The sequence below is a fragment of the Idiotropiscis lumnitzeri genome, chromosome 4 (genome assembly GCF_059441095.1).
Source record: "Idiotropiscis lumnitzeri isolate Australia: NSW breed Sydney's pygmy pipehorse chromosome 4, RoL_Ilum_1.0, whole genome shotgun sequence".
NCBI lineage: Eukaryota > Metazoa > Chordata > Actinopteri > Syngnathiformes > Syngnathidae > Idiotropiscis > Idiotropiscis lumnitzeri.
Window position 1 is genome coordinate 10,727,815 of NC_142394.1, and position 24,786 is coordinate 10,752,600.

The 24,786-nt window shown below is 40.6% G+C and overlaps 1 protein-coding gene across 1 annotated transcript; it reads right to left on the bottom strand.

Annotated features, from left to right (window-relative positions):
* Positions 1-121: 121 nt before the first annotated feature.
* On the bottom strand, positions 122-23,171 carry LOC148338071 (neuronal acetylcholine receptor subunit alpha-3-like). The gene is made up of 7 exons (XM_088293374.1): positions 22,910-23,171; positions 8,026-8,165; positions 7,897-7,941; positions 7,677-7,786; positions 7,008-7,215; positions 5,920-6,918; positions 122-1,994 (listed from the first exon to the last, which is right to left on the bottom strand). Exons 1-7 carry the CDS (start codon positions 22,965-22,967, stop codon positions 1,869-1,871), a joined length of 1,686 nt encoding a protein of 561 aa, XP_088149500.1. The 5' UTR covers positions 22,968-23,171; the 3' UTR covers positions 122-1,868.
* Positions 23,172-24,786: the final 1,615 nt, after the last annotated feature.

Here is a 24,786-nt window from a genome sequence, read left to right on the forward strand (position 1 = left end):
TTGCTTTTCTTCCCTTTCCTCTTTTAATACAGAAGAACTCCAAAAAACTGACAGACGTTTTCTCCCCTGAATTTAATTTCCATGATGTAATCCAAACGGTTTTATACATGGGCTACCACTGTGATGATAATTCTACTCATTGTGACAATGAGGCAAACCAATATAAAGCCGTAGCAGTGTCTCCATGCATTTCTCACCCGTATTCCAAGAACATTTCTACAAGGATATGTCAGGTGTTTTAAAAAGAGAAAAAAAAACTACAGGCAGTGTTTCACATGATCCATCTGTCAGAAAGAATTGTCATAGATAAATATGAAAGATCATGCTGTCACTTTCTGAAAAGTACATTGTCTCTCACTAAATTTATATTAGTACATCCTTTTTTGTTCTCTTCAAGACAATGACTACGTTTACAAGCCGTCAATATTCGAGTTCAGGTCAAAAATCTGATTTTAAGGTCAAAATTCAGATTGTCAGAACCATTTGGAACACGTGTGAGCAGACATGAGCAGACTCGTGTACACACGGTAACTGTGATCAATTGCAATATCCCCGTCCAAATTGCATGACGCAAATAGTCATAATTTACTTACTCCTGTCAATAAAGGAGATTTTATTCATGTCTTTCGCCAAACTAATAAAGGTCTCATTCAGGTGTTTAAACGGCCTTGTGCAACCGGACTATTGCGAATATTCCATCTTTTTTTTGAAAGCTTGCAAACGTAGTGCTTTGTTCAATGTTTTTCGGAAAAATCCTCTGGACATTATACATAGGTGCATATATGAGAAAATAACAATAAATAACATTTGAAATACAGTATTTACTGTGCTTGAGTTGAACACTTATAAAAAGAACACCATGGCTGGTAGAAAGCGTAATGTACATGAAACGTACTTAGCCATCTTGACTCATATATTCACTTCCAGTTGTCTCTTATTTAATGGTGCCTTGACATACGAGCGAGCCGACTTCTGAGTCGAGTTGAGATTTTGGAGATAAGAGCCGTTGTTTGGCTGATTTTGTGCTTGGATTTGCGAGCAAAAATTTAAAAGATGAACATTGTATGCAATGAACTCAACTCACTTCACAACTTTCAGTTTGTCATACAGTGAAAATTTCTTCAAAATGATTCTTTTTATTGCCACTCCCGATTGAAGATTACCATTAAACTCAACGTAAACATACAAAAGTACAATATCATCGTGTGCTATTTTTCATATTAAAAACATTGTTGCAATCTTTTTTTCGGGGGGCGGGACCAACGGGAATGGATACATTTCCATTCATTTCCAAGGCGAAAGATGATTTGAGATGTTTTTGAGTTATGAGTATAATCACAGCTGAATTGAACTCATATGTCAAAGCAACACTGTATATAGGATTAAAATCATTAAAGGGTCTGGAAGATCTATAGAATACCACGTTTTAGGATGGAAATATTCGACTGGTGGGCAAATCATATGCAGCAATTGTGACCACAGTGATTATACAGGACTGTACCTTAACAACAGTTGAGAGGACATTTTGAAAGAAAACAAAAGGAAAAAGAGGAAAGACACCACGTGCCTCAAGGAAGACACGGTGACATTAGTGGCATTTGAGGACAAAGTCATCGAAAACAGACATGAGTTTGTTACTAACAGTTATAGGGGGGGTACACAAGAAGGCTTGCGTGCACATCAGTAGTGTGAGGCACGGGGTGATTGAGGAATTCTGGGTAAGTCAAGTGCAGAGATGTGCCATTGACGGCGAGAGGTGATGACACCCAAGGGAAGATCAAGAGAAGGGAAAGAAGACAGTCCAATGTGAAGTGAACGACCTGCAGGATAGATTTCTTTCCCACAGTGGTGACCAGCGAAAGTGTCCTTCATTTAAAAAAGCTGATGAGTGGCTGGAGGAAGAGCCCCAGTGTTCCCAGTACACACACCATCACAAACACCCACAGGAAGATCCTGTCAATGACCATGGCAACGTACTTCCAGTCGTCTTCCACCTATTGAGGACAAAGAAAGACAGAAGAGGCAGTTATTTATCTTGTACACTAAAAGAAATCATAAGATACAAATGATATATGATCATATTATATTTGAATACTCCACACATATTCACAGTTCAGCATTCGCCTTTTTGCCAAGTTTTTTGGGAAACATCATCTTTTATTTGCTGAAATAAGTTGTTCACTGTTTATATGCACAGGCTCAAGCAATCGGCAAAATAAATACATTGCTACGGTGCCATATTGTGTCATCTTGTGGCCAAACAATTACAGTAAAGAGAGTGGAGGAGCTTCAGTTAGTCAGACCATAGCCTTGTCTAAAAAAAAAATGCGCTTTGTCACTATCTTGTGGCATCTGCGGGCAATCAACTTGTCCAAAATGGTTTGTACCTTTTTTAAGTCAAGTCAATTTTATTTGTATAGCCCTTAATCACAGACAGTCTCAAAGGGCTTTACATAACCACAGTTGATTACTCGCTGGGATGGGTCCCTTACACAAGTGAATCGGGAAACACTGTATTTAATTTACGGACTACGTGGACCAGGTCTGTGACTTATTTCCGATTTCACGCTAAAGAGCCCGACTGCAGTGGAAACAAAATTAGACAGCGGTTTATTTTTTGTTAGTTGTGTGTAGCAGACATTTCGACAATTATCAAATTTATTGTACAGCTAAAAGTTAGCAGGATTTAGTCACGTGCCATTATTTTTTTAAATGGAAGAACTATGCTAGCAGCTTTGTTGCCATGGCGTACGTTTGAGAGATTTACAGAACTAGAGACAAATACCTATCGTAACAGCATAAACTAGGTTGCCACATCATAAATTGTGAGGATCCAATTTGAGAATATTTGTGTCTGACGAAGGCGGCCACAAATGACATGTTCCAGTCGAACTACGACCCACTGTGATTGACAGACGGCACCTTTAGGAAAGCGGTGGAAGCTGTATTCACTATTATAATGACTCAATCCTGTCAAAAAAGGTACACAGCAATGCTTATTTGAGCCTTCCACTATCGTATGGAACTTTAAAGTTTCCTTCACATGATGCAGTAGTTATATATATTTTTTCTGTCCATTTTCATTTTCCAGCAGTTTTTCATGAAGCAAGACGTTAGCTATAAACTAATAGGCCAAGGAATGGCAAGATTAGAAATATGTCACGGACTCCGTACACCATCATACAAACAAACCGAGGTAATACCATGACAAAGTGATCAGTTGTAACGTGTGTTTTTTATAAAGTGGAACTGCATTATAAGTCGAACGCTGCTAAGTGACCCACCTTTGAGTGTTTGTTCGTATACATTAAAAAGGTATGTGAATCAACAAGAGGTAAATTGCCCAATCGTGAAATTTCTGTCATGTATTAGATTTAGTGTAATGTGAATGAAATATTATGAAGATAAGCGTATAACGAAATATGAACGTGCCTGAGTAGTTATGTACTGCATTTATGTAGGCATATGTATGTCCAAGTTTAAGTGCAATTGTATATATAGTAGGTTTGTATATTGACTTTTTCCCTTTTTTTTATTCTTGGGGTTTATTATATAAATGATCTACTGTATGAACTAAAAATAAGTCAAAATACACAAAGAACAGGAGATAGGACTAGGAAAGTTCTGTATTTCCTCCTACTCCCTTTTGAACATGTAAACTGTGCTTATGGCGATCATTTTTTCGCCCTTTTTAAATCTTTTACTTTTGACGAAATGAATTTCTGTTTATATGTTCAAAAAAAATCAACCAATCAAAAAAGGTAAACATCTTATGACAGTTAAGAATGGTGAAAGACACATATACATATAACCTTCCCTTCAAATGTTTTCGATGGCATCATCTCTAACAGTGTGACACAGTTTCCCTCCTGTGATACTAGGACGATACATGTGAACCAAATACTGTAAATGTCAAGCTATTGAGGTGGCTGCCCATGTGAGCATACAATTAGTTTTAGCGCTGAAGCTACAGTATGAGGTCAAAACATGTTTGTATGTGTGCGTGTATGTGTGTTTGCGCTGGTTTACTCTTTGATCGTTCAGGTGTGTAGAATCGGATCAAGGCTGCTGTGGCCGTAATGCTATTGTTGTGCCCAGAGAGGAGCCTGCATGGCTTTTCTTCACAACCAGATCACAGCGTTACAAAGAAAAGATGGCGCAACAAACATATCAGGCCCATCCAGAGTGTGAGGATGAGATAGGAGAAGCCCTTCCAACAAGCTTTACTCTCCTTTTTTTAGCCTCACGCTAACACTCTCAGTATAGAGACACACACCGGGTAAAGTAGACTGGGGGTTTGACTCGCATATCTTTCTGGCTCTCTAATGTTGTAGGTATGGAACAGAACTCAATAGTTTTTGTTCTCTGCCTCAATGATGTCTTAAATCTTTTTAGAGGGTGCTATCAAAAGGTCACCCCACCCCTTAAAGATTGCGGGGCATAAGTTCATTTCTTCTAGAGAATTGCAATATGGGCTTCACATGTACAGTGGCAAAAAGTCTACACACCCCTTTTCAAATGCTAGGTTTTTGAAATATAAAAGCGCGAGATAAAGATACAGTACATTTATAAACGTGTTCTGTTGGTTCCACCTGTGCAACAAAATTAAAAGAAATCAAATATTTTGAAAACGGGAAGTGAAAACACCTGAAATAGCTCTTGTTACTAATTACTCTTAATTGTCTCTGTTAAGAATGCACTTCCAATTAAGTGAAAGTTAAACCGGGTGTCATTTGTTTGTTAAGCAGAGTTGTCGGTATCTGCTGTTTGTAGTGACTTTTAAAGCAAGTAATAAGTTAAGGACCTCAGCTATTTGATTTTTTTGTTTGTTTGTTTTTTTTTTTTAACGTAACGGTGGCAACACTGACTGAGTGCCACTCGTTTAATCCCGGAAACTAATTCTTCCGTCTGTGTTAAACCGTTTTAGCATTTGATGGGCTATGATTTGCGACCTCACCACATTGTGCAACTGTAATTCATATTTTAAATTGCAACAAAACCAGTGGCCGAGAGTCCTCCACTCGTGAAATCAGTGGCAGAACCCCGCACACTCGGCTCGCAAAGTTCAATTATCCTCCCCCAATTGATTAATGCCTTTTGTAATGGAAAAGCGACGGAGGCCAGGCCAGACCAGGCCAAGCCAAGAAGCAGATCGGTGCCAGGTTGTTCTGAAACCTGTAATGGAAAAGCGCTTATATATTGTATACCCTCATAATACTCGCATTATTGAACCAAAAAAAAAGAATCCGCTAATATTTCAAAAATTACGAGCTGTCAATAAATCTTCATTTATTTTTTTTGTGATGCCATCATAACAGTGATGACAGACTCAAATCGTACAGTGGTGTTTAATAGCAACTTAGCAAAATGTATCGTTAGGAGTCACCTGCCGTTTTACGCTTGTACGATAGTCAAAACATTGTTGTCTGTACAGTTCAAGTTTATGTAATGTCAACCGATTGACTGTGTTCTATATGTATTATTTTCATCGGTGAATGTTTTCAAAAGTATGAGTATAGGAAATAGATCATAAACAGATTGTGTTCAGCCTTTAACGTCTATAATTTGGATATTATTCACTCGTTCCATTTTCAGTTGGCAATGAAAAAGTGACAATTTATTTTGGTTTGTTTTTAAATCTAATGAAAAATGACAAATTTCCAGATTTTTGTGATTTACTTATTTTTGTGTTTATTTTACAAATGTGGCTGATCACGTGATGGGTGTGGTCATGGCCCAGATTGATTGTAATATGGAAAATCTTTTTTTTGTGTGCGTGTTAAAACAAGTAAAATATTGAATCATATTTTCCACTTCAGTTTTTGATTTCCAACTTTAAAGTAGTATGAATAAATACATTTTATAAATACATATAAGTAGTATATAAGTAGTACATATGAGTAGTATATTTGATCATACCTCTTTGGCTTTGTTGCGAGTCCTCATGTTCTCGGCGATGTACTTCACGCTCTCAATGGCCTGCTTGACCTCGGGCGAAATGACAGAGAATGCCACGACGGCGTTCACTTGAGAGGGGGAGTTCAAGGCCCTCGGCAGTTTGGGCAGCTCTGACTCTGGGGGTCTCTGTGTCTGAGGGCCCTGAGATGAAGGGGTCACCTTGGGAGGAGGGACAGGTGTGGGAACCTCCTTGCCTCTGTAGGGACATCTTCTGTTCATATCCCTCTTATTGTCGCGGTTCATGTCACCATACTCGATACAGTTCATGGAGCCGCCCACTGAGGAAGCGCCTCCTCCACCTGCTCCACCATCCAGCGGTGGGCAGGCCACGCCCCCTGTGATACCCCCAACGCTCACACTTCCTGACCCGCTTCCGACACTGTTCTTTCTCTTTTTATTCCCTCCGCTGCTCGCTCCTCCTCCCGTTCCCGCTGTGATGCTGGCAGTTGACGAGCCGCCTTGGTCAATTGGCCGCCTCATCAGCATGACTCTCGGCAGCACGCCGAGGAACACGGACCTTACCCACTCGGGCATCGTGTGAGTCATGGGGGTGCGGTAGTGAACATTCAGCACGAACACGGTGATGACAATGCTGAGCGTGACAAAAATCATGGTGAAGAGGAGGTACTCGCCAATCAGCGGGATGACGAGCGACGTGGAGGGAATGGTCTCCGTGATGACCAACAGGAACACAGTGAGGGAGAGCAGGACAGAGATGCACAGCGTGACCTTCTCGCCGCAATCGGATGGGAGGTAGAAGACCAGTACGGTGAGGAAGGAGATGAGAAGGCAGGGGATGATGAGGTTGATGGTGTAAAAAAGCGGCAGGCGGCGAATGTAGAAGGAATAAGTGATGTCTGGGTAGATCTCCTCACAGCAGTTATACTTGATGTCATGCTTGTAACCAGGTGCGTCAATGATCTCCCACTCTCCGCTTTCCCAGAAGTCTTTGAGATTCACCTAGGTCATTACAAATTTAAATTAAAAGGAAGCCACAAGTTGTTTTTAAGTGCATATAATGTGCCAAAAGACCGCTTTGACATTCATACCTTTGAGCCAATGAGCACCAGGTCGATCTTAGCCTTGTCATAGGTCCAGGAGCCAAATTTCATGGAGCAGTTCTGGTAGTCAAAAGGGAAGTAGGTGATGTCCATGGGGCAGGAGGATTTAAAGATAGCTGGCGGAACCCAAGTGATGGTGCCATCAAACTTCAACAGTGCCTTAGTCTTGTCCTCCACCAGAAAATCCCCCACAGCACTATAAGAGAGCATAGCCAAGAAACCCAAATGTCATTTGCACGTAAAGGTCGACACCATATTTATCAGGAAAGGTCTGCACACGGTTAGCTAAATAAGAAAATTTGACTTTTTGTTTATTAAAGCGCTTTAGTAGAGTAAATCCACTTGAGCAGCCAGAATAAGCATGCAATCACAAGAGTACTGTGTGATCCAATAAGGGTGAAAGCTGTTCTGGGTCTAAAAATGGAAATTGAAACACACAACACTCATCTCTCATTTTGCAAGTTGAGACATGAGACAACCATGGGACAGACTTGAAAATGCGTGTTCCCCAAAATTTCAGTGTATTGCCATTCACATCAAAATTCACCGTACGGTTAGTTACTTATTATAAGTGGGTGTATGAACATCATAAATACATTTAGTGAACCTTCAGCAAACAATTTGTTGTCTCTTCGGTAAAGTAGTAATCTAACGTACTTGTTGTATAAAACAATATCTGGCCTCCATATCTTATTGGACGGAACTCGGATGAACTCAATTCCATCATACTCAACCGGTGCCCATCTTAGTTTGTAGTCATTCCAAACCTAGACGTTAGAAAAAAAAAAAACAATAGCCCAAATAAATCCATTAGTCTTTTTCATTACTTTTCAACAATCAGGAAAAACATTACGGCTGACCAATGAATTCCACTTACATGTCTCAGCCATAGATTGGTTTCCATTATTTGATTCACCTCGTCCTGTCAAGAAAATAATTGTCACCTCATAAAACATATTTTAGCTTTCTTTCATTCTTCTCAGAGTGATGTCTAAGGTTCTCTTACCACTTTGACCAGTTGCGATATGGACACCTCAAACTCCACCGTGACTGGATCAGACACATTCTCCACTGGTCGGATGAACTGGTTGTACCTTCGGAATAACCTTCGAAATAAACGGTCCTCTGCTTTGGATGCAAAACAGCCTAGTGAAAGAAAATCAAAGACAAACTGTTTGAAAAGCATTAATGAAATGGGAATACAGTATGTAGTGTGATGAACGGTCACAAAATACAACCACATCAATGTTATTTTCCACTATAGACGCGACTGTCTGTCTCTGTAAATGAGCTTCACCTTTAGTAAAAGAGATCTAAGCAAATGATAAACAATCTTTAATGATATAGAGGCACCGTTTCTACAATGAAGTGAGAAAAGAGAGAAGAGATGAGATATCATTGTGTTCAAATATTTATGAGAAACATACTCAGACCTTAACTTCCTGGTTTGACTTTGGAATTTCAAAGCGTCAATACAAAAGGACGACGGTGTCGAAAGATGTCACGCCAATGAGAAAATATTCTTGACTCCAGAGAAAACTACTGTTCGACTCTTTTTGTCATAGAGTACATATATGCATGAACATTGCAAGACTGGACTCAAGGTCACATTGTGGAAAAGTGCCAGGAGTAACACTGCTGCCTGGGATGGCATACAGACCCCCTCACGCCTGTCCGAGCAGAAAATCTTGCCTCGCTTGGGACAGTGAACACTCACCCCACCAGCACACTGCACCAGTGTCCTAACAAAGCTCCAAAGCCTCCACTTCTATGCAAACATGAGTCATCAACATTAGAGTTATCAGCATCCGTGTACATCTCCATTAGCTCCAACATGATTCACGATAGAAAATATGGAAAATATGTAAGGTCAGCAATCACTTATCGACACCAAACTCAATCAAGCATGCCTTTGCTGACCTTGCATTGTACAATGAGACACAGCAATGTTGCAACAGAAAATGACCTCACCTCAGTTCAGTGTTACCAATAGCCGATAATCTAAGCCAGTGCTTCTCAATTATTTTCTGTTACGCCCCCCCGCATCAAGAAGAAAACAATGTGCGCCTCCACTCCACCACCCACTCTCCGCCACAACTATAAATAATAGCAATTTTGTTGCGAAACAAACCTACACCGTAGAGTTAATACTCGCCGCGCACAATGGGCAATGAGAGCGCCACTGCCACCTACTGGAGTGGATGTGCAATTACACTTTAGTGTAGTATGGCAAAAAAAAAAGCATGTTCCCCAGGGTGACACGCGCCCTCCTCAGCATTGCACCGCACCCCCCAGGGGGGCCCGCCCCACTATAGCGAAGCACTGATCGAAGCAAACATACAGTAGGCAAATAAAAAATGATCAAGCCACATTGCTTCAAGGTCGATGCTTCCGCCAAGCCTTTTAAGCGGAGAAATGATGAATTCAGCCCCATCCCAAGTACATCAACCTGTGCTGCACTCATCACTATATATATGGAGGTCAACGTGCTTCACCGACAGGGCAACTGGAGCGCAATCCCTTGTACACGCAAAAAGCTACATCCACCGAAGCCTAAATAAAACATGCAGCTTTCATACAATATCTTCTTGCATGGCTTCAAATTGTAGGCATGTTTAGACCCCAGTTATTGTATTCTTATCTGTATTATTATCATCTTTAAGGATGAGGAAAAATTCTGCAAAGATTGCATTATTGGGAAGCAACATCATTTTCCATTTTTATAGATAGCTATTAATAAACACCACATGAACATAAAGCGGAGTCTTCCGAGGCCTATGCTGGCTAAAGTTTAGACAACTTCTTTATGACTGGAGACTCTAAAAGTCATAAAGAAGTTATACCTTTATTGCCCTGGGGACTACACATGATGACGGAATGTAGACATCCTACATTAAAGGCTGCATTGCTGTGTGCACATCTGGCTCTTGGCTTGTGATTGTCCTCTATTCTGACCTGTCCGGGGAAATAACGGAGATGATTTATTGGAAAGGTTGCCTTACTGACGCCTCAATCTGATGTGCACCAAGAAAGATTAAAGTGTAAGACAGGGGGAAAGCTGAGAAAGCAAGTATTTCGATTTAACGTTGCACAAGAATGTCACAGTTCTGAGTGGCGGTTAACCTCCTTCTCCGGGGGAGTGTGGTCAGGGGAGGAAGAACCTTACATGCATCATAAAGCGAAAAAGATGAACAAATGATGATTAAATAAACATAATTTTATTTCCAGTTTTCTGGTCTGTACTTTATAGTGATTGGATTTCTTTGCCCAAATTGCATTGCTGAATTTAATTGAAATTCATGTTCATATAAATACGGTATATGGGAGGGACATGAAGTGTGGCAGCAAGCAACGTCCACTCACCTGAGATTGCGCGATCCCTTAACCACTGGATTGAGGAGGATTGTTTTGGCAAGTGTCTGTTTCTGTCTCCTTACATCTCTAATATTTGCAGGACCAACACAAGTTTAAAAAAAGGCATGAAATGAGGCAAACTGTATTTTGCCACACATAAGCACACTTAGCATTAAGCAAACGCAGGCAACTGCCAGGTGCCCTGAGATTTTCACCAGCCCACAAACATCTCATTTAAAAAAACAATTACTGGTAATTACATTTTCATAGATTTAAAGCAATTAGTCATATTTTAGTCTGAATTTACATGCTTAAACACACTAGAATGCTTAATCTATCATGTTCGTTTCGACTGCTCCCCCACTCCATGCGCTATTCTATTTTCAGGAAGAGTTTCAAACAGGTCAGAAAATATCAGCCGACTGCCAGGCTGCTCTTTTTAAAAATAAATACATTACTGTGATTTGTCTTCTTTGTAATTGCTAAATGTGACACAATGCCTCATCAGCCATGAACATCACCACTCTTCACTGCTCTTCACCCAACCTCAAATTCACTCAATGTTGTTGCTCTTGCATATATTACCAAGATATACGTATTTACTTCAAAAACCTGCACTGGAACACAAATCATGATGATCATAATGAAAGAGTGTTGCGTCCAAAATAATGTATGTAAAGCTTACTTATTTGGTTTATGGTGAACAAAGACAACATAAAAAAGGATAAAGATGGTCAATGAATTTCCATTATTTTTATGTATATATTTCACTACGTTCACGTTGTTGTTTATTTTCTTTTTCTTGATTAGAAACATTAGACACCAGAGAGGGATTTCAAACATTTTTTCAACTTGAGCGTCTGGGAAAAGTTGGACATGTATAATGGCTTTCCAGAAGTTTCCTTGGGTCACTGCAGAGGCAAGCTGCGTTTTCCGTAGTAATGAAACAGTCGCCCTCCTGAGACACTTGTGCAATCTCATTGCCTGCTACCTGCTTTTGAAACACTTGGTGCACTCCCACAACCTTGCTTAAGCCTCTAATTGGGTGAGGGGGAAGGAGGGCAATTATAATCAGTCAATTAATTGCACCTTATGTTCGCTGTTGAAAAATAAGTTGAGCTATTTTTTTTCTACACTGGAACTTTGATTTTCATTACTCCATCTCAGTAGTGATGACAAAAAAAAGTTAATTAGAACACTTGGCCTCTGTTGAGCCGGTGTCCAACTTTTCCATTATGGAACAGTACCATATTATTTCAAGCTTTTCGAAGTAGAGGTTTGGTTTGTGCAACTCCAAGAGTGTATTCATGAAGGCACGTGTGACACCAACAGAGTTGGTGGTAAAATATTCATGACTTGTGATGTTTTATAAAGATTTCATAACAGCTCAACGTGATTCGCTGTGACTGAGCTCCAGATAAGATCAAGAACAATTTAAACAACCTAAAAGAGGGTTTGAAGGGTGAGTAATGCATTGTAAACTGACATTTTCAATTTCATTTTAATTGAATTAAATGAAATCAGAGAGTTTCTTCATCATTCCAACATGTTAAATGGAATTGACCAAAATGATGAGTGGCCTCACATCAAGGAGCTCTTTCTTTGAAGCCTCCGCACGAGAGATGGGGACTTAACCTTATCTTGCAGTCCTCGACTTGGGCACCCTTCCATCATCATCTCTCCGTTCTTATTCATAAAATATTTGTCCTGCGTCCTTTTAAAGCTCTTCCGTCCTTGCATTTCACCAGAACCCCCCCCCCCGCCAAAAAAAAGCAGCCGTGCATGATGAGAGGCTAAATACTGATGTTTCATAATTCATAAACATTATGTAAGGCTTATTAGCAGGCAAATTTCCGATTTACACCCACTTATCATAATTTCCGGTCTACAAAACACACCTGATCAAAAGCCACAATTGCAAAATTTTGCCATAAGAAGGGATTTGTATATACATCAACCAGTTTGAATGAATAGCTGCAGGTCTCCATGTTACTAAATGAGGTATTATCTATATAATTAACACCGGTAGATGCCCCCCCCCAAACAATGTCAATCGCAGCTACCGATACACAGCGTATGGGAAACTTTCTCAATCTCTTGTTGTCGCAGGAGGAAAATTCACAAATGAGCTCCGACCAGGCTTGCAGTGGAGCGGTGGCTGTAATAATTGCATTTCATCCCTTTACTCAAATTGCACACAACCTAAGATGCTAATTTTGGCTCTCATTTGCTTCTTCATATAGCCGCGCTTATTGCTTCTGTATTTTTGCCAACTTTCAGTGTTGATCTCTCTCGCACTCTCTCTTGCTTTGTCTGCCCTTTTTCAAAAACATTTTCTTTAACACACTTGACCGGTGCACCTCGCAATTTAGTCACTAAACTTTAGACCAGCTTGGAACAGGTCTAAGTAGTGGCGCAGGTGGTATAATGAGATTGGAGTGGGCACCACCCCTGATCGTTTGTCTGCCCTCCTATGGCTGTGCCGCCTAATGGTTTAAAATATAATACAACGATTGAGAGGGTTTGATGTTTGCTCCTCATATATGTTGCTGCTCCTTTATAGATAAATAGTGTATGTTACATTTGATCAATCGTCAACCTTGTGTAGGTGTTCAACGTGGTCTTAGCAGGTGGAAGGTTTGGACTTTCTGCCACTGATTTGGCGCACTGCCAGGCACGCCTCCAACGACAATCCCTATGCTGCGGTGGCAGGCCCAGTTTGGCTCAGACTGGTCCACCAAATTGGCGAACACATACAGCAAGACTTGAATTGATATGAAAATCAGGATCCGACAGCATTTACTCCAAGGTGCAGATGCACTGTCGATGAAAACACAGCCACAAAGAGTTTACTTTCTATGGTCCAAATCAATTGATGTTTGATAATCCCTCTAAAAGTCTCCATCAGAGTGAATACGAGTGTGAATGGGTGTCTATGCTGTATTGGGCCCTGTGATTGGCTAGTCCAGGGTGCATCCTGCCTATCCCACCCCAAATCAGTTGAGATAGGCTCTGATCCATCCAGGGCCCTCATGTGGACAAGTGCTATCGAAAATGTATGCATGAATGTTACTGGAAAATAGTGCACTTACTAAACTACAGGTGCGTATGGTTCCCTCTCAAAGCCTTGTGAAACCTGTTTATATTTCTCAAGCTCAGACTGAATAATCGCCGACACTTTTGTTCATCAAAATGAGCCCCACAGCAACAGACATGAACGTGATGACAATGTGACAAAGACTTTGTTCTGGGGCGAATGAAAACAAGTTGAGCAGTCACGCGTGTTCGGCCTCAAATAGCCGCTATGATTGAGAATTAGCCAGTGTGCCTCCATATCTCATGGCTCCAGGAACCTAAAGAGCCAAAGCCTGTGGGAGGCTCTTTGATCAGGCATGTGCTTAACAGGATGAGGCTGGGAGCGAGTGCTGGACACTCTGAAGAAACTAATTACCCTCCAATAATACACGGTTGACAGCGAATGCGTTCGTGTGTGCATAAGCGGATGGACTGCGTGGACAAGAGGAAAAGGGGGAGAGTGCCAGCAATGAAGAGGTTTTGAGGCCTTTTGATGTTCTGCTTGTGACATGTTGAGTGATGTAAAAGTTCTTCAACCTACTCATTATATACATTATATAAACCCCGGCCGAGGTTTTTTACATGGGGGTTCCTATGTGCTCCTTAGTGTGTGTGTTTTTTTTATCTATGTGTGTGTGTGTGTGTGTCTCTGTGTGCGCAACACGCGTTCTCTCACCTTTGCCTGGAACAGCATGTGATTTTTGTTTCAGTGATGCGTGAAATCCAGTGGCCTCTTGCTCGCATGCTTTCATCTCTGAGGATGTGGGAGTTGATGTCTGATGCACTGAGAAATGTTAATTTATCATACAATGACGACATGTCTTCAAGACAAAATATGTTTGGAACTAGGAAAGAAATGTCATTTTTTAAACTCTGTCAAGCCTGAACCTTTAAAGACAGTAATTGACAGAAAAATCATCTTTGAAAAATTACCATGTACTGGAAATCAATTTCCATACACAGTCAGACTTTCCATTATGTATCATAAATATTGTACATGATTTACATCCGTTTTTTTTTTTATCTGGATTCAGTGATTTTATGTCATGCAACCATTTGGCGAAATAAAATTCAGTATATTCCAATTTTTTTTCAGTGTATACTAATTAAACCCCAATATAGGCCTTTTGTTTAGGGCAGCCAAAGGCACACCTGTGTTATAACCATGCTGATTAATCAGCATTTTGATATGCTTAACTTGTTCGGTGGATGGATTATCAAAGGATTGAAGGAAAAGTGCTCACCAACTCAGATTTAAACAGAGGTTTGAACAGCATTTGAGAAAAATACACATGGTGTACCTTATACATAATGTGTATTTCTCTCAAATCAAAACAAAAACTATGTAGACTGCTCATAGTTTTTTCTCTCTTCCTCTTGTGCATTACAAATATTTTTTTTCCGTTGTATTCATCTTATTATTATTATTATTTTTATTCTTATTATTCTTATTATTAATATTATTATTCCTATTATTATTATTATTAGCAGTAGTATTATTATTATTAAAAAAATAGAAACAAACGCAGAAGTTTTGTTCAGGTTTTTTCATAGCATACAGCTGGCGTTTGCCCCCCCCCAAAAAAAAAAAAAACATTACATTTGACATCAGTGGAGGCCTCAAACACTTAAGGTATTTCATATGATGGGTTTGGATTCAAAGGGTTTTGTGCGATCATGGACAACAAGCCTGACTTTATATGAATATGTTTCCCCAGGTGGAAGTGTGCAAGCAGATCGTTTTGTATGTTCTCTACGCATTACCTTCCATATATCAACTCGGCAACAAACGCGCATACGTGATGTGAAGTTATACATGAAGGAAGGTCAGATCAGGTAAGAAACCAACACATGGCACAGAAAAAGACAGATGTACATTTTTTTGTGTTTCATCTCCAGTGCACACGGAGAGATGTGTTGGATGAAGTGAGCAGATAGAGAGCCAAGAAGCCTTCCAGGTAAAATGTGAAGCAAGTCGAGATGCGAACACGGCGGGGGTGTTGAGGAAGGTGGTTGCTTCATGAACACAGAGACATCTTATGATGGACAAAGCCAAATATGACGAAGCGAGGGTCAAAACATACAAAGTCATCAAAGCTGTCATATTCATTGCACGCCTTTTCCATTAGAAACAGACAATTATGAAGATTTTTTCGCGGGAATATGGATGTTGCTGTTGAAGACATCAGTAATTAGCAATCATCACATTATCATGACCTTTTGGCCCTTTTGCATTTGCATGAGACACAGCAGGCTATTACTTTGTAATTGGTCATTTATCATAGTTGTTAAAATCCCACGTCGCGTACGTTGGGACAGCTAAAGCCATTCTTTTGTTCAGCCTTGATGGATTTTTAATTTTCCTTCCGGCACACAGACATTAATTTGCTGTGCAGGCAATATTTATTTTTATCATTAACCGTGTTTTGCTCACCATGCTGAACTGTCACCCACATGTTAAAAAAAGATTGCGGTCTTTAACTAACCAATGCTAAGCTAAAGCAGTAATTATAGCATTTGGAGTATTTGCATGAAAAATATTTCTATGCGGTGGCCCGACTGGTGAGCACGATGGCCTCACAATGCGAAGGTCATGGGTTCGATCCCGGCTCCGGCCTTCTTGTGTGGAGTTTGCATGTTCTCCCCGTGCCTGTGTGGGTTTCCTCCGGGTGCTCCGGTTTCCTCCCACATTCCAAAAACATGCGTGGCAGGTTGATTGGACGCTCTAAATTGTCCCTAGGTATGAGTGTGAGCGCGGATGGTTGTTTGTCTCTGTGTGCCCTGCGATTGGCTGGCAACCAGTTCAGGGTGTCCCCCGTCTACTGCCCGAAGACAGCTGGGATAGCCTCCAGCACTCCCCGCGACCCGAGTGAGGACAAGCAGTACAGATAATGGATGGGTATTTCTAGGCCAGGAATGTAAAACAGTCAAATAAAAAAACATAAGTATGTGTGTCTTCTTCAACTATATCGCTGGCGTTGATCAAAATTCCTCAAACATCAAGCCCCATTCTTGGTGATTTTCATATTTTTTCAAAAATTGCTACCATTTTTCATCAGCAAGCACGTTTCATATCATTCTAGTTAAGACAAAGAACGAAAACATAACCCTCTGCAACAATATCTACGTGAGCTACCATCAGCACTCATGGCGTGAGAATCAAGTCATTATCTGCCGCCTTGTGACGGGAACGTGTTGCACTTGCAGCTGCAGCTAATGTAGTGAGCACTGCTAATGTTTTCTCGTCTCTGCAGTGCGGCCAAAACAGGGGAGGCGATCACACACAACATTAGTGAATCATCAGTGTTCACTTGGGCGTGACCTGACACTATAGCTAGGTGCTAAATTACAACCGGGAATGGTCTGTGGAATTGGTCTTGATCAGGCTGGCAGACGTAGACTACAAAACAGAGAATCGATCGACTGTTGTCGAATACTTAGGAGAAAGTCGTACCTACGGCAAGGAATAGTGGAATGGATTATCACTCACAGTAGAAGTTGATACAGCCTGACTGAACTTTTTAGGGGAACCGGTGATTGCTGAGAAAAATTTATGCTGACGAAAGCAATCAAAGTATTGATTTGCCTTCATGTTGGAGCATCATAAAAGATAATAGTAGTGCTTTCTATTCATATTGAATAGTCTTTAGATCATTATTAATCTTTAAGAGGGGGTGGGATCAGTTGTGAATTATTCACATTCCTTCTTATTCGCAGCAGAGCTCAGTTCCTATCACCCGCTTCTGAATGCAGTGTTTACTCAAAAGGACCATTCGAGAAAATCACTCTGTATGGAAATCTGTGTTTTAATTGATCATTTGCGTACATAATGTAATGTAATACAATTGCTCTGGGGACAAAAAAGAAAAGAAGACAGAGCCTGCTAAAAATGTTAGGTTGATTAATATTATAAACTTGTCCCGTCACAAACATAGCAAATATGACGTTATACCTGAGGCAGCCATGTTCCTTGCTTCTATTTGACCTGGATGCTTTGAAATCACATCTTGTACATTCAAAGTTGTTTATTTCGGACGTCTCAAATGCAGCACTGTCTGTGTGTGTTCAGGTCGTAAAAGGGAAATGTATTGAACTCAATCCATGCGGTAGAGTGAGACCTCAGCTTCTGCCTGCAGTTGTAATTCTGAATGTGTGTAAGGAAGTGGCGTGGGTGGGGGCGGGAATGGGGGGTCTCAGTGGCAATAATCATACGGCAATTGTGCTAAGCAGATCCTGCAGCCCCCGCATGGGCCTTAAGCCACGCGCAACCACACGCGTTCTCGCTGATTGCCTGTCAGACTTCAATGCAACTTTATTACATCTGGGAGGGGAAACCAGAGAGCTGCTTGCTAGCATCAAACTCAAGGGAGCATTCAAGTCTGGCGCTTGGCGACGCGGTGATGCAAGGAGACATCTCATTGCAAGCACATCCAAGCAACACAGGCTAAGTGTAAACAAAGCTGCTCAAAGGGAGAATCCAAAGCCAAAAGTGATTTGACATTCAGGGTACGTAATGCAATACTACAGCCAACCAACAGATGGCACTGTGTGGTTTTTCATACAAGGTGGTGACCAAATTGGGCAATTAAGGTGTGTGTAGATCATATTCCTTCCTAGTGTCTTCCACTTCAAAGCATCATTCATTGCAGAGTGCATCTTCAGCATCTAAATTAAATGCCAAACCTCAGATTCACACCTCCTTTTTTTCTTTAAGAAAATTACGTGGTTGTAATTACTATGGCATGTGATCCTCCAATCTTGAGTACAATGACAATAAAGAGCATTCTGATTCTGTTAACAATATGTGGCATAGATAGATACAATTGTTGGGAGAGACATAATAATGGACAAATTGATTTATTTATTCATTGTGAGGAACTGACTAATCGTGTTACCAAGCAATTTAGGTTTATCCAATTCCCCATTGTGGATTCCTAGTCATTAAAAGAACACAGACCACCGACACAGCAAGCTATCTGAAAAGCAAAAGTGTAATGACTTTGATATTGTGTCAGTCCTTCTTTCATTGTGTGTGGCAACCAAGTCCTCTGCCTCAGCTGCCAAAGGGATTGTGACAAACCCTCCCAAAAAAAAAAATCCAAAATGAAAAAAAAAAGAGTAATCACAGCCTTCTGTTGTATTCTGCTTCTTTAAATATCAACTTCTAGTAAATGCTATGTTATTAACATGCCAATAAAAAAACAGTAAATGGAGCTAAAGGGTCAAGCCCAAAACCTAATACAAATCAGTTTCATGCCAGCTTGGCCAGACATCCCTCTAAGCGGCTTCATCAGGCAAACTGCTGTGGGCCGCTAAAACATATTATGCAATTCAGCTGATTTCAATCACTAAATCCTAAACCTTAAGACACTGTCTCATCTTCAAAATTTGCTGATGTGCACCACAACCAACCCACAAGCCGCCTCTTTTTCGAATGTCATATGTGTGAATAATAGCGCTTTGTATGCCGCACACCTCCAAGCCACTAGAGTCAGATTATTCTTCGGAAATAGCTTGATGCGACTGACTGCAGGTTCAGCGTTTCATCTCTTGTGTTGACAAATTATCCGATCATGGATGGCAGGAGACAATACCCTCTGCAGCGCACAATTTAAACCCCACTGTGATTTCCTCTGTGGGTTTTCTCAGTTATCTGCATACACAGTCCAGTGCAGAATCATTCTAGCCAATTAGGAATTGAGCAAAGAAGTCGAGGGCACAATCCTGTTGTTAATTTTCCCCGCAGGTTTGTACCCAAATAAGCAGGAGGACTGCGACCACTCACAGCAGATGTCCTCTTCTTTGCCCTCCAATGTCAGTACTAACTCTGTGTCTGTTGTAGTCATTGTCCAGTTACCTGACATTTTCCCAATTTTAGGGGGTGGGGGCGACAGGTTAGCCATCTGTGTCAAATCTGTCTTGATGAAGAAGAGCTGAAAGAGAAGTCGATCCTTGTGTATGCGTCGAGTTCAAGGCGGTGTGTGATCCAACAACATGCACACGATGACGACAGTGTGACAATGTGAAGCACTCAACACTGCTCCCGAGGGGGATGCAGCATATTTATTTCTGCAGTTAGGGCTTTGAAAGTGAAAAGTTAAAAAATATTTGCACATAACGAAACAGTCATGAGAACCAAAGTCCTTCTTATCTCTGCGCCGCTCTTCTCGCTTGGGAAAGACTTAGGGTCTTTTGGGAGCAACTTTTAAATGCAGCGGTATTTAGTGCGAGCAGCCATTCACATAAGATGCAGTAGCTGTGTCATGCCCTGCAGAGTTTGAGTGACGGGCTGAAAAAGTGTTGCGCAAGCAGTCAGACCACCAAAATTATTGCTATTTAAGAAAGTTGTTATATATCATCCGTAAAAATTGCTTATTTAGCTCTGGGCTTGCTATTCACAAGCGAAGATTTTCTCTTGGGAAATTTGCTTCACTTAACTCTGTGAATTGAATGAAATTCAGGGAATTAAAATAACACTACTGAAATGACAAAAATTTACATTTAGAAACACATAGAAAACTGGTGGAACCACAAATATTAAAAATCATTAGCTAATGGAAGAACACTTCATGTCAGCTAATCCTTGATGTGAGACTTACTTCCTATTATTACATCTGAATATTTACTTGGACAAAATTGCTCTTCTCCTGCATTTATTGTTCAACGTGAATAGCCAAAATACCAACTGAAACAAGCTGTAAATAACATAAACGACATAAATATAAGATGGTCCCGCAAAGTCTTCATTACGCACACGAAAAAGTAATGACTATGTCCACTTCAAAATCTGAAATATTTATTACATACATATCAACCTTTCTGATCTGAGTAACGGTTGCCGAAGCACTCAGTCATGGATTGAACGGGAAAAACAGCTAAACATGAATATAAAATGAAAGCACTCACAGGAGCAAGGCGCAAACGCTAACACTGAACGAATGCCATGGTAAATGGCCAACCCAAAGTTCCGTTAAAGCTCCAGATGTCACTCACTAAGCCACGCCCCTTAAAGGGGAAATCAACCCCAAAATTTTAGTTGAAACATGGCATTCCGATTAATATTTTTTTTGCAGCGTATGAGTCAAGCAATAAAATCGAACCAATTTTGTCTATCTCAGGGGGTGTCCATTTTGTCACTTATGTTGACTGAAAATGACATCACAGTTGCTCAAGACTGAGCAAACAACCAATCACGGCTCAGCTTCAAAAAACAGGTCAGGCGTGATTGGTCTTTCACTGCACAAATACTATTGTGCGTAGAAGTGACTTTCGGCTTCATTTCGTTATTTCGTCGCATTATTTTAACAGGATTTATTATGTCACAATAAAAAATGTAAATGGAAATTAGGGTAAATAATGTTTAAGTGTAATAATGTATAAATATTTTTTTACCCTTAAGCCAGTACTAGGCTGCTAGTCGATCATTGGGGAAGCAGGGGTGCCCATCAGAGCCTCTATGCAGCCTGTTTTGGATGTGATTCAAATGATCAGCTCATCGGCAAGCTTTGCAAGAGCCTGATAGCAATCCCGATAATTTGGCTCAGGTGTGTTGGAGAAGCGAAACTTCTAAAACATCCAGGATACTGGCCCTCGAGAACCGGACTTGGACATCCATCCCTGCCTAAAGCACTGACTGAACATCTAGCGAGATTTGTCTGAGCTCTGCTTTGCCGTCATCTATGCTGCTCACATAGTCTGCAAGTCCTTATAATGTGACATTTCACTTTCTTTTTGACATGTCATCTCACTGCATTCATACTACGTGATGTCCACTAACTGAAATGCAAACCATACAATTTAGAGCTGGTTAGAAAACTATTCCACTCAATAAGTTCTGTCAAGCACCACAACATTACTTTCTCGCGGAATTCTTTCCTCTGCCTATGCCCAATTAAGACCTCTGGCCTGTGTGTTTGCAAGGGACCCACATCCCTGCACATTGCATCAACATCAACCGTGTTTGTATTAACGTGTTTTATACAAACTATAAACTGCATAGTAGCTCCAGGCATTGAGGTATGGATATAGTTATATATCTACTGTATTTGCGTTCGCTGTCCACATAGTTGCATCTGAAAGAGAGCATGTACAAAACCTGTACAACAGCAAGAGATAATAATACAATAAAAAAAAAACGATTTGTTTATTAGCACTGGATTGCAAGTTCAGAGCTACGTGGTGACCAAGAGTAGCCATGACTACTCTTTGTTGCTTTCTGGTAACCCTCACATCAAGGGATAATTGAGCCTTTTCTGCCATTTCTTACATTTCCACAGACAGCTCTGTCACAATTTATTTAAAGTAAAGGCATAACTAAACAATAAACTTACAATTGCTCTAAAGGCAAAGTTGAAAAGAATCCACCTTCACTAAAGAACCTGACTCCTGGACTCAATATGAACAAAACATTACTTTCTTGCTATAGTAAGCAAACATGGCTGAGATGTCATTGTTCATCATACCATCCACAGTCACAGTTTCATGAAATGAAATGCACATCTTCTTGCACAGACACTCCTAATACAAACAGGAACAAGTGTAAGTAAAAAAAAAAAAAAAAACATTTAGAATAGCAAAGAATTCGGAAATTTGTGTGTTATTGGGCTTTTTACCATTCATTAAAATGAACGAGCCATCCATCGCTGTATGCAAAATAGCTTTGACCGTCTGTGAAAATTCAACACTTTGATTGGCTGTAAACTAGCGAATCAGTGCATGAGATTGAAGTAGTCTGTGTGCTGGCACACAATAGCAAAGCAACAACAAAGAAATGGTATTATCTTGTAAACTAAGCTCGGCAAAATGTTGCTTTTTATTCAGACTTGCTCCTGCTTGTATTATGACTGTTTTGGGTAAGGTTCTATATATGTTTGTGTATTTTATTTCATGAAACCTTGAATGGGCATTGTATGCTAAACAATGACTTCTCTGTAACAAATGGTGTAAAAGGGAGACGAATGGTATGTATGGCCACCCCACTAAAAAGTTCTGGCTACGCCCCTGCTGTGTTGTTAGTCTGGTTCAAAACAGGTAGAACATTTCTGGCAACTTTCTTTAATTCCAATGGAAAGTTTCCAGCTTGGAACTATCGTGGAATTTTGCAACCCTCATTATAACTGCACTGCATCATAGTGAGGTGCTTCTCATATTTATCTTTTCAAGCAAGATGTCACTACTCTCCAACCACATGAAATGACAATGTTAAAAATGATTTGCCTTCAATTGGTTTGCTGATAAATTACTTGTCTTTTCTCATCCCGCTGTCTTTGGCATCCTCTTCAAGTCTGACCTATAATACATCTTAATCTTCTCCTTTATTGCTCATTAACGCGGATTTACCTCACTTTGCTTCCACAAAAAAACTAAAACCAATTGTTTACAGATGCAAGTTGTGCCGTGCGTGTAAATTGTCACTTTTGAGGGTTGTTTTTGCTATATGTGTGCGCTTCCAGTGCGCTTACCTTGCGCTGTGAGGAGGACCAGCAGGAGAACGACGCTTGTTTTCCCGGGAAGAATCATGGATGCATCGGGTAATCTGGGATGTTCTTCGGGATTTAAAAAAAAACGTGATGGTGTTTAGTTGAAATGTCCTCTTAGTGATCAGCTCGGACGTCAGTCACGCTTCAGATTAAAGAATCATTTTTCTTTTACGCGCCGCGAAGGAGAGATTTGGATTTGCGGTGCGCTTCACCGGACAACTTCGGTGCCTCCCCTCCTACCCTCACTCCCTCCTCCTTGGGTCTCTCTCTCTCTCTCTCTCTCTCTCTCTCTCTCTCTCTCTCTCTCTCTCTCTCTCTCTCTCTCTCTCTCTCTCTCTCTCTCTCTCTCTCTCGCTCTCTCTCGCTCTCTCTCTCTCGCTCTCTCTCTCTCGCTCTCTCTCTCTCGCTCTCACCCATCGTGACTCAGAGGTGATAAGTTTGCAGTCATGGTTTCCAAATAATGCCCGAGGACGTCCAGAGGACTGTTAAAATGCTCAGGAAGGCGTTACGCATTTAGGGGTGCGTGCGTCTCTTGATTTGTTTGCACGGTTGGATTTGCGCGCGCTAAAAACTAATCGCACATCTGATTTCCATCTAACGTTGTGAAAAGTTGAAAATATGAGGACGCGCAGCTCAAAATTTTGGGACAAATTCCAATTAAAGTGTCCGTGGGAACCTTTCAGATCTGTTTTATTTCACTTCAATGCCTATTCTCGTTCTTTTGTTTGCAAAGGGAACCACAGCTGCCAAAGACTGGAGTGGACATGAACAACCATTGGTACAACTTAATTGTTTTCCATTCATCAATTTTTCTAGACTGCTTTTTCATGCCATAAATATTTTTGGGTTAATAAACATAAGCACAGTTCAGGTATATGACTATGTGTGTGCTATTGGCTGGCAACCAGTCAAGTCAAACTTAGACGAGGTAGCCTCCAGCACACATGTGAATCTAATGTACGGGACTAAACATTATGTAATTTGCTTAAATTTGTCCCCTCGCGTCGCGGCTCCTAAACCCAGAGGGCAGCCATCATACGTCGACACTGTAATTGACAACACGGTTATGAGAGATTTTTTTACATCAGGATCTCTGTATGGACTCATAAGAGCCTCTCAAAAAATTAACTGCACTCCCTACATCGACCAATAAATTATCTCAGTATCATGAATAATAACTTAGAGAGGTTTACTAATGGGCTTTGCTTTCATTTCATTGTTAATTGTTCTAACAACATGATGCAGACGAATCTTTGGCTAGCACTCAGAGATATACCTTAAGAGAACATTTTCTCTTGCATTCTTAACGATGAAATATGCATGTAATGCGTTCATTACACACGTACACACCACATACTGTAACGACAGAAAATAACCTCAGAATTCCGCGGAGAAATCGGAGTAGTGAAGTCAGGAACGCATGGCAATTGATAACGCAAGATGATGAGCAGCGGCTTCACTTCTCATTACAGCAAGTAAGTGGCATTGTTAGTCCATAAGTCTGTGCGAGAATAAGCAGTTCATTAAATGGATGGATGTATGGATGATTTTCCATAAAAGTTTTCATCGGAACTCTTCCATGGGTTATGCAGGAAACGGGGCAATCTTTAGTTGGTGCACATACTACTTAGAAGCCGTCATTTGGAAATTTTTTAAGAATTTGTTGTGCCTCTCAAGACAGCCAATAATAAAGGACAATGAGAAAGTCCACAAAGAACAAAGACCCAGATTAAGAAGGCTACATACAGCATTTATTTGCAGTAAACTAGTTTTCTAGTTTTTTATAATTCAGCCCATTTATAGGGTATTGAATAAAGGGTTTCCATAAGGCAATTTGAGCCTTTTGGAAATCCAACTTG